Source organism: Oncorhynchus keta, chromosome 9, assembly GCF_023373465.1.
Source record: "Oncorhynchus keta strain PuntledgeMale-10-30-2019 chromosome 9, Oket_V2, whole genome shotgun sequence".
Taxonomy (NCBI): Eukaryota; Metazoa; Chordata; class Actinopteri; order Salmoniformes; family Salmonidae; genus Oncorhynchus; species Oncorhynchus keta.
The window spans coordinates 26649281-26660592 of record NC_068429.1 but is presented as its reverse complement, the minus strand read 5'-3'; the positions used below and the strand labels follow the sequence as shown (position 1 = coordinate 26660592).

The window sequence follows — 11312 nt, the reverse complement described above, 5'->3', positions numbered from 1 at the left end:
TAGATGCCCTCAATCTCACACAAATCATCAAGGAACCCACCAGATACAACCCTAAATCCGTAAACATGGGCAACCCTAACCCTAACCCTAACCCTCATAGATATTATCCTGACCAACTTGCCCTCCAAATATACCTCTGCTGTTTTCAATCAGGATCTCAGCGATCACTGCCTTATTGCCTGTATCCGCTATGGGTCCGCGGTCAAACAACCTGGGTATCCTGGAAGGATATTGACCTCATCCCGTCAGACGAGGATGCCTGGTTGTTCTTTAAAAGTAATTTCCTCACCATCTTTAAAAAGCATGCCACTTTCAAAAAATGTAGAACTAAGAACAGATATAGCCCTTGGTTCACTCCAGACCTGACTGCCCTTGACCAGCACAAAAACATCCTGTGGCGGTGTAAAGGTTTTCTTCCTCTTCTGACGAGGAGTATGAAGGATCGGACCAAAGGGGCGGACTCCGGCCGCAAAACCTAAACCCATAGGGGAGGGTCTGGGTGGGCGTCTGTCCGTGGTGGCGGCTCTGGCGCGGGACGTGGACCCCACTCCACCATAGTCTTGGCCCACTTAAGTGGCGCCTTTGGAGCGCCGACCCTCGCCGCCGACCCCAGACTGGGGGCCCTTACAGTGGGCCCCGAATAGGCAAGAGACTCTGGCAGCGCCGGACAGGCGGGAGACTCTGGCAGCGCCGGACAGGCGGGAGACTCTGGCAGCGCCGGACAGGCGGGAGACTCTGGCAGCGCTGGACAGGCGGGAGACTCTGGCAGCTACTGACTGATGGGCGGCTCTGGCAGCTCCTGACTGACGGGCGGCTCTGGCAGCTCCTGACTGACGGGCGGCTCTGGCAGCTCCTGTCTGACGGGCGGCTCTGGCAGCTCCTGACTGACGGGCGGCTCTGGCAGCTCCTGACTGACGGGCGGCTCTGGCAGCTCCTGTCTGACGGGCGGCTCTGGCAGCTCCTGACTGACGGGCGGCTCTGGCAGCTCCGGACAGGAGGGAGGCTCTGGAAGCGCCGGACAGGCGGGAGAACCTGGAGGGAGGAGACTTAGAGACAGCCTGGTGCGTGGGGCTGCCACAGGACCCACCAGGCTGGAGAGACCTACAGGAGGCCTGGTGTGTGGAGGAGGCACCGGATGGACCGGGCTGTGGGGGAGCACTGGAGCTCTGGTGCGCAGCCTTGGCACCTCTCCTCCAAGCTGGATGACCACTTTAGGCCGGACCCTCCAGAGTGCAGGCGCAGGTTGAACCGGGCTGTGGGTGAGCACTGGAGATCTGGTGCATACCACTCGCACCTCTCCCTTAGGCTCAATGCCCATATTCGCCCGGCACGGGCGGAGCGCAGGCATAGGGCACACTGCACCCTCCCAGCGCTCCGGAGACACAGCACGCAGAGCCGGCACAGGATACCCTGGGCCGAAACAGCGTACCGGAGATCAAACACGCTGAGCCGGCACAATACGCCCTGGCTGGATGCCCACTCTCGCATGGCACTTGCGGGGGGCTGGCCTATAGCGCACCGGGCTGTGAGCACGTATTGGCGCCACCGTGCGCTTGACCGCATAACACGGTGCCTGACCAGTACTGCGCTTCTTCCGGTAAGCACGGGAGTTGGCTCAGGTCTATCGCCTGACTCCACCAATCTCCCAGTGTGCCCCCCTGCCTCTAGTGCCTGTTGCGTTGCCTTACCTCATATCGCCGCCGCTCAGCTTTCGCTACCTCCAGTTCTTCCTTGGGGGGCGGAGATATTCCCCAGCCTGTGCCCAGGGTCCCTTGCCGTCCAATATCTCCTCCCATGTCCATTTCTCCAGATATTGCTGCCTCTCGTTACCACGCTGCTTGGTCCTTTCTTGGTGGGTAGTTCTGTAACGGTTTTCTTCCTCTTCTGACGAGGAGTATGAAGGATCGGACCAATGCGCTGCGTGGTAAGTGTTCATGTTATTTATTGGAACAGAAACACTAAACAAAATAACAAAGAGAGTGAAACAAAAACTAAACAGTCATGTAAGGTGCAGCAACACAAAACAGAAAACAACTACCCACAACCCATAGTGGGAAAACAGGCTGCCTAAGTATGGTTCTCAATCAGAGACAACGATTGACAGCTGCCTCTGATTGGGAACCATACCAGGCCAAAACATAGAATGCTCAACCCAACTCACGCCCTGACCAAACTAAAATAGAGACATAAAAAAGGAACTAAGGTCAGGACGTGACAGGCGGACTGCAATTGCATCGAATAGTCCCTGCGATATGCAGCTGTTCGGGGAAGTCAGGTACCAATACACGCAGTCAGTCAGGAAAGCAAAGGCTTGCTTTTTCAAACAGACATTTTCACCCTGTAGCTCTAACTCCAAAAGGTTTTGGGGCACTGTAAAGTCCATGGAGAACAAGAGCACTTCCTCCCAGCTGCCCATTGCTCTGAGGCTAGGTAACACGATCAAAACCAAGAAAATTTCAATAAGCATTTTTCTACGGCTGGCCATGCTTTCCTCCTGGCTACCCCAACCCCAGCCAACAGCTCTGCCCCCCCTGCCCTGCCTCTCTAAAGTCTTCGAAAGCCAAGTTAATAAACAGATCACTGACCATTTCAAATTCCACCGTACCATCTTCGCTGTGCAAACTGGTTTCCGAGCTCGTCACGGATGCACCTCAGCCACGCTCAAGGTACTAAACAATATCATAACTGCCATCGATAAAAAAAGAGTACAGTGCAGCTGTCTTCATCGACCTGGCCAAGGCTTTCGACTCTGTCAATCACCGTATTCTTATCGGCAGACTCAACAGGTCTTGGTTTCTCAAATGACTGCCTCGCCTGATTCTCCAACTACTTCTCAGATAGAGTTCAGTGTGTCAATTCAGTGTGCCTGTTGTCCAGACCTCTGGCAGTCTCTATGGGGGTACCACAGGGTTCAATTCTCGTGCTGACTCTTTTCTCTGTATATATCATGTCACTCTTGCTGCGGGTGATTCCCTGATCCAACTCTACGCAGACGACACCATTCTGTATACATCTGGCCCTTCTTTGGACACCATGTTTAACTAACTTCCAAACGAGCTTCAATGCCATACAACACTCCTTCCGTGGCCTCCAACTGCTCTTAGTTAAACCAAATGCATGCTTTTCAACCGTTCGCTGCCTGCCCGACTAGCAACACTACCCTGGACGGTTCTGACCTAGAATATGTGGACAACTACAAATACCTAGGTGTCTGGCTAGACTGTAACTCTCCTTCCAGACTCATATTAAACATCTCCAATCCAAAATCAAATCCAGAATCGGCTTCCTATTTCGCAAACAAAGCCTCCTTCACTCACTCTGCCAAACTTACCCTAGTAAAACTGACTATCCTACCGATCCTCGACTTCAGCGTTGTCGTTTACAAAATAGCTTCCAATACTCTACTCAGCAAACTGGATGCCATCCGTTTTGTTACCAAAGCCCCTTATACCACCCACCACTGCGACCTGTATGCTCTAGTCAGCTGGCCCTCGCTACATATTCTTCGCCAGACCCACTGGCTCCAGGTCATCCATAAGTCTATGCTAGGTAAAGCTCCACCTTATCTCAGCTCACTGGTAACGATAACAACACCCACCCGTAGCACGCACTCCAGCAGGTATATCTCACTAGTCATCCCCAAAGCCTTTGGCCGCCTTTCCTTCCAGTTCTTTGCTGCCAGTGACTGGAACGAATTGCAAAAATCGCTGAAGCTAGAGACTTATATTTCCCTCACTAACTTTAAACATCAGCTATCTGAGCAGCATTACACGTCTTGAAAAACAATCTGGCATTAATGACCTCATATACTTTTAAATCTCCAACTGGTTCAGCCAGAAGAGGACTGACCACCCCTTGGCGCCTGGTTCCTCTCTAGGTTTCTTCTTAGCACAGGAGGTTGGTGGCACCTTAATTTGGGAGAATGGGGTCATGGTAATGACTGGAGCGGAATTAGTGGAATGTTATCAATTATATCCAGGGGCACAACATGTCCCCCCGAGGGGACAAAAATTGAATTTTTGCCCCAGAGGCAATGATGTACTTGAATAAAAAAGTTATGTCTCCCCCACTTCTAAAACCAAAGTTGCCCCCTTGTTTGATGCCATTCCATTTGCTCCGTTTCAGCCATTATTATGAGCCGTCCTCCCCTCAGCAGCCTCCACTACTTCTTAGGTTTCTTCTAGGGAGTTTTTCTTAGCCACTGTGCTTCTGCATTGCTTGCTCTTTGGGGTTTAAGGCTAGGTATCTGTAAAGAACTGCTAAATAAAATACATTTGATTTGACTGATAACGTTTGTGTTTACCATTTCACATTTCACCTTTAATGACATAGATTCATACCCAACATTAGACCAAGAAAGGGCGATGGGGTGAGACATGAAGACCGTACTTTAACTTTAATATACATAACATAGGACATCTTGAATCACATGAGAAAATGTACGAAGAATTCCAAAATGATAAGAGGGGTAAAGCAGAGCATGTTTTTTTAGTATTGTACTATAAAATAAATACTATAAGGGATCCATTACATCCCAACCCTGATTAAATATTACAGCCTTTATAGTAGCATACAATAACTTAACAAACTCTAACAATAACTTAAAATAAATAACCCTACTAATATCTGCCTAGGGGCTGCTTGTCCTATAAAGAATATCTTTCATTTTAGTTTTTATTTTTTGTTTATCAAACTTAGAAAATATACTGAACAAAAATATAAACGCAACATTTAAAGCGTTGGTTCATGTTTCATGAGCTGAAATAAAAGATCCCTAAAAATTTACAGACACACAAAAAGCTTATTTCTCTCAAATCTTGTGTCAAAATGTGTTTAAATCCCTTAGTAAGCATTTCTCCTTGGCCAATATAATACATCCACATGACAAGTGTGGCATATGAAGAAGCTGATTAAACAGCATGATCATTACACAGGTGCACCTTATGCTGGGACAATAAAAGGCCACTCAAAAATGTGCAGTTTTGTCACACAACACAATGCCACAGATGTCTCTTACATGCTGAATGTCCACCAGAGCTGTTGCCAGAGAATTAAATGTTAATTTCTCTACCATAAGCCGTCTCCAACATCATTTTAGAGAATTTGGCAGTACGTCCAACTGGCCTCACAACCGCAGACCAAGTGTAACCTTGCCAGCCCAGGACTTCCATATCTGGCTTCTTCACCTGCAGGATCGTCTGAGACCAGCCAACAGGACAGCTGATGAAACTGTGTCTGTAATAAAGCCCTTTTGTGGGGGAAAACTCATTCTGATTCCCCAGTGGGTGAGCCTGGCTCCAAAGTGGGTGGTTCTATGCTCTCCCAGGCTCACCCATGGCCCATCAAATCAAATCAAAGTTTATTTGTCACGTGCGCCGAATACAACAGGTGTACAGGTGTAGACCTTACAGTGATATGCTTAATTACAGGCTCTAACCAGAAGTGCAAAAAAGGTATTTGGTGAACAATAGGTAGGTAGAGAAATAAAACAACAGCAAAACATCCATAGATTAGGGCCTAATGAATATATTTCAATTGACTAATTTCCTTATATGAACTGTAACTCAGTAAAATCTTAGAAATTGTTGTATGTTGCTTTTATATTTTGGTTCAGTATAGAATTGTTAAGTTGTCTTCTCATGTTCATTTAGTCCTAAGGCAAGGAACAATAGGGAGAAGTGTGAAGGATCAAAAAAGGTATGTGTGGCATCCAATTTCTTCCTTCTGTTACATTACAGAACAATCATTTAAGAAGGGCAAGAAGGGATACAAATAAAAACACACATGAAATTGGAAAGAATGCATCAATCTACAGTGTACATAATATGCTGTACTTGATATTGAGCTGGTTATAATCATTCAAAAAGGTTTTGCAAACTCTTTTACATGAGGCTTTTAGTGTACAGTACCATGCTTTCCTACTCATATTGTTGTAGTTCTTTTTATCATGGATTTTGTCTGGCAGTGACATTTGTTATTTCCTCACCGAGGAATATTTGGGATGAATGTCAAATCAGTGTCTGATATCTACTATTATAGTCCAAAGAGTTACAGTTAATCATTATTATAAAAACGTAAACAGATAGATGCACGTCTGGCTGGATACTGTTATCGGTAGCTATTGTTGAAGATATTTGATGGACATCAACAAGTTATATTAGCACCATATCAGGGAGGTGGAGCAAAGGTACAGGACGGCAGGCAGGCTCAGGGTCAGGCAGAGTTCAGTAATCCAGAGTAGGAGCAAAGGTACAGGACGGCAGGCAGGCTTAGGCAGAGAGGTCAGACGGGCGGGTAAAGGGTCAAGACAGGCAAAGGTCAAAAACCAGGATGACGAGGAAAGAGAGCCTGGGAAACGATAGGCGCTGCCAGGAAAACCGCTGATAAACTTGAACTAACAAGACCAACTGGCAACAAACAGACAGAGAACACAGGTATAAATACACAGGGATAATAGCGAAGATGGGTGACACCTGGAGGGGGGTGGAGACAAGCACAAGGACAGGTGAAACAGATCAGGGTGTGACACACCAGTCAAATTCCAATGTGTAGTCCTGCAAACACTTTCACATGTAACTTCAACTAAAAGCAACATTGGATTGATTGTATTGGCTGTCTGTCTACCTATATTTTTTTAATCTATCTACCACCAACGATTTAATTTGTTGGGTATGTTCGATGTTTGTCCGAAATCAGCAAAAAAGATCAACAAAAAAGGCAAACATCGACTTTGATCAAGTGCTTCAGTATTTGTGTACTACCTTAATCTCGTAGCAATTTTCAGTATTATATAATGATTTAAAGGGCAGACAAATAACACGTCACAACTCCAAAGTCCAGTGAGCAGCAGACCAGGTCAGACCATGTCCTTTAACTCCTACCCTGTTTCAACCTAAACTGGATCCTGCCCTGAGTTGGTGTGAATTGGAGTTGGATCTCTATAGCCCTCTATGAGGGTGGAGTATAGACTGACTGATCAATCGACCGGTGTATTGAAAAAGGAGTGCTGTTAGGATGTACTGGTTTAGCCTAGTCGCCAGATTTGAACGTGTTTTAGCCAACCCCTCTTACATCCCTTGCGATCCCATACATTCAGTATAACAACAAATATGACAGAGTTGGCTAAAGCATAAACCAATCTGGCAACCGGGCTAGTACTGGTTAGGCCTTCTTCAGAGCCCTGCGCAGGTCAGTGTAGAAGTTGATGAGGGTGCTGGCCATGGCTGTGTCCACGGCAGACTGGGGGATCATACCCCGGAGGTCTGTCTGAATGTACCCTGTCAGGAGGCTCTGGGCTGGGGTGGTGGTGCTATCTGAGGTGGGCACACAGAACCAGCCACATGGGTGGTTGAAGCCCCGGACATAACTCTGGTGCTGCTCCTCATGCTCCACACTGATACCTGGTGGATAGTGGAGACAGACAAAATCTGTGGTCAGACAACTTCCTGGAGTGGCCTTCCGGGTCTCCCTAAAATAAGTTGACCCTGTATATAGACCTTGTGGAAAGGAAAGATTAAAAAATGTACTCCCTAAAGTTTAGAACAATTTCAATGTTTCAGTTAAACACCACTTTTGGAAATTGAACAGAAAAGGAAACACCTACACAGACACAGAGCTATTACACACAGACACAGAGCTATTACACACAGACACAGAGCTATTACACACAGACACAGAGCTATTACACACAGACACAGAGCTATTACACACTGACACAGAGCTATTACACACAGACACAGAGCTATTACACACAGACACAGAGCTATTACACACAGACACAAAGCTATTACACACAGACACAAAGCTATTACACACAGACACAGAGCTATTACACACAGACACAGAGCTATTACACACAGACACAGAGCTATTACACACAGACACAGAGCTATTACACACAGACACAGAGCTATTACACACAGACACAGAGCTATTACACACCTACACAGAGCTATTACACACAGACACAGAGCTATTACACACAGACACAGAGCTATTACACACAGACACAGAGCTATTACACACAGACACAGAGCTATTACACACAGACACAGAGCTATTACACACAGACACAGAGCTATTACACACCTACAGAGAACTATTACACACCTACACAGAACTATTACACACATAGACAGAGTCGCAGACACAGAGCTATTACACACCTACACAGAACTATTACACACCTACACAGAACTATTACCCACATAGACAGAGTCGCAGACACAGAGCTATTACACACCTACACAGAACTATTACACACATAGACAGAGTCGCAGACACAGAGCTATTACACACCTACAGAGAACTATTACACACCTACACAGAACTATTACACACCTACACAGAACTATTACCCACATAGACAGAGTCACAGACACAGAGCTATTACACACCTACACAGAACTATTACACACCTACACAGAACTATTACCCACATAGACAGAGTCGCAGACACAGAGCTATTACACACCTACACAGAACTATTACACACCTACACAGAACTATTACACACCTACACAGAACTATTACACACATAGACAGAGTCGCAGACACAGAGCTATTACACACCTACACAGAGCTATTAAACACCTACACAGAGCTATTACACACCTACACAGAACTATTCCACACATAGACAGAGTCGCAGACACAGGGCTATTACACACCTACACAGAACTATTACACACCTACACAGAACTATTACACACCTACACAGAACTATTACACACATAGACAGAGTCACAGACACAGAGCTATTACACACCTACACAGAGCTATTACACACCTACACAGAACTATTACACACATAGACAGAGTCGCAGACACAGAGCTATTACACACCTACACAGAGCTATTACACACATAGACAGAGTCGCAGACACAGAGCTATTACACACCTACACAGAACTATTACACACATAGACAGAGTCGCAGACACAGAGCTATTACACACCTACACAGAGCTATTACACACATAGACAGAGTCACAGACACAGAGCTATTACACACCTACACAGAGCTATTACACACCTACACAGAACTATTACACACATAGACAGAGTCGCAGACACAGAGCTATTACACACCTACACAGAGCTATTACACACCTACACAGAACTATTACCCACATAGACAGAGTCGCAGACACAGGGCTATTACACACCTACACAGAACTATTACACACATAGACAGAGTTGCAGACACAGGGCTATTACACCTACACAGAGCTATTACACAGACACAGAGTTATTACACACCTACACAGAACTATTACACACATAGACAGAGTCGCAGACACAGGGCTATTACACAGACACAGAGCTATTACACACCTACACAGAGCTATTACACACCTACACAGAACTATTACACACATAGACAGAGTCGCAGACACAGGGCTATTACACACATACACAGAGCTATTACACAGACACAGAGTTATTACACAGACAGAGTTATTACACAGAAAACATTTCCTGGATCACAATCTTTAAAAATCAAACCTGTGAGGGTGTTTGGGATTCAGCATTTTAGTTAGATACTAATACTGTAGTTAGAAAAAAGCAGTGAACTCCAGACTCCTTACACACAACACATTTGTATTCATTATGCTGCCTTCCCTTGTGGTTCCATCACTGCACATTGCTACTCACCGCAGGACAATAGTCCATCCTGGTAGTCTGTGGTGTAGGAGAAATCAATAAACTCTCTGGGAGCTATGATGTTCCACAGCTGGCCTGCAGTAGTGTACCTCATCACACAACAGCCCTGCAGACATACAGAGATAAACTTAGCCATTGATTCATTTGGGATAACATGCTAACTGTGACAAAGCTCTTTTATAAAACCTAATAAGAAGATGGAATATCATTATTCTGACAAATTGAGTAATATTTAGGGCAGTGGGTCTACTTAAGTGTGGTAAAATAGGAATTACACAAAAAAAACTCTGTGCAGTCTACATGTATCTTCAAGAGAGAAATAAGATACTGTACTTTTGCCATTTGATCACGTTATCAAAGAAAACTTAAGGAATGATGGGTTTACCTGATCAAGGGTTTCTATTATGTCCATTGCTGTCATCAAACTATCCCAGTCTAATCGATAAGGCCCAGGGCGTATGTAATCCACTATTCTATTGGGGTTATCGTCGACCACACCCTGGGCTTTATACCTGCAAGATAAAACCATCACACATCAGATCAGACAAATAAACCTTCCCACTGGGTACACACTGGTTGAATCAACGTTGTTTCCACGTCATTTTAATTCAATTATGTTGAACCAACGTGGAATAGACGTTTAATTTATGTATGTGGCCAGTGGGCATTGACTGCAATATGGCTAAAACACAAAATATATGCATGATATTTGTGATGTCATGCCCAGAGTCATGACTGAAAGAAGGCCCATACTTACAGATAGCCACGAAACTCCTCTGATGACTTTCTCCATACCGTGACATCTTTCTACAATGTAAGATTACCAAAAACATCAAGATAGTGGAAACCCCATAGAAGCAGAAGAAACAGTCTGGTGCCAGCGCAGTTTTGCACAAACAAAATGAGCTTAGGAGGAATTGAAAGTGTAAGTGGTTGAAGATAGCATATGGTGTGTGGTATACATCGTTTCCCATCAATTAACTTTTGAGCCTACAGTATAGGAGGTGATTAAATAGACTGTGAAAATACTGTATCACCCACCGATTTCTTGGCTACCCTCCACTCATTCTCATCCAGGCTATGGTAAGACATGAGAGTGTTCTGCAGTCTGGCTGTCAAAGCACTGGGTTCTTGCAAGGTTCCCATTTTGATCCTATTCAAAACAACTTCAAACATCAATCCGCATTGTATATTATGAAACATAGGCCTATAGCAATTATGAGCAAATCTATATTCATGGCATATTTAGCACTGCTCATTTACCAGAATATTGTACGTTTTTTTAACTGATATGCTCATTTCAAAAGAGAAAACAGCCGCACAGTTTGCCCGACCCTTTAGAAGCCGGTTCATTTTGTTGAAATCTGACACCCCAATACCGCACAGTTAAATCAGACAATTATCGTTCAGCTCACATAAGGTATTTCACCGAATAGTCCTTACCTTTGAATGGTGTTGCAATTTACGATAGTGGTTCAGTTTTCATGTATTTATAGTAAACACATCTGCAAACAGTGAGCGAAAATTCTGTCCCTGTATGCGAGGGCTCCTCTATCACCCAATCAGAAGTGTAGTCGTTTCCTGTGTTTGAAATGTTCCGTGTTCCTATTGGTCAGATGCTTTACTGTATATCGGACCATCGAGTGG

The 11312-nt window shown here is 45.1% G+C and overlaps 1 protein-coding gene across 1 annotated transcript; it reads right to left on the bottom strand.

Annotated features, from left to right (window-relative positions):
* Nucleotides 1-4381: 4381 nt before the first annotated feature.
* On the bottom strand, nt 4382-11251 carry stard4 (StAR-related lipid transfer (START) domain containing 4). Its single transcript, XM_035766007.2, has 6 exons — nt 11109-11251; nt 10707-10818; nt 10423-10472; nt 10051-10177; nt 9657-9771; nt 4382-7400 (listed from the first exon to the last, which is right to left on the bottom strand). Exons 2-6 carry the CDS (start codon nt 10809-10811, stop codon nt 7162-7164), a joined length of 636 nt encoding a protein of 211 aa, XP_035621900.1. The 5' UTR covers nt 10812-10818; nt 11109-11251; the 3' UTR covers nt 4382-7161.
* Between the last annotated feature and the right edge of the window lie 61 nt (nt 11252-11312).

What these genes read in the sequence shown, in the direction of transcription:
- stard4 (XM_035766007.2), bottom strand. Translation starts at nt 10,811, where the DNA reads ATGGGAACCTTGCAAGAACCCAGTGCTTTGACAGCCAGACTGCAGAAC. An exon ending in GGAGGGTAGCCAAGAAATCG is followed by an intron (nt 10,473 to 10,706) that starts GTGGGTGATACA and finishes CTTACATTGTAG; the next exon opens with AAAGATGTCACGGTATGGAG. An exon ending in GAGGAGTTTCGTGGCTATCT is followed by an intron (nt 10,178 to 10,422) that starts GTAAGTATGGGC and finishes TTTATCTTGCAG; the next exon opens with GTATAAAGCCCAGGGTGTGG.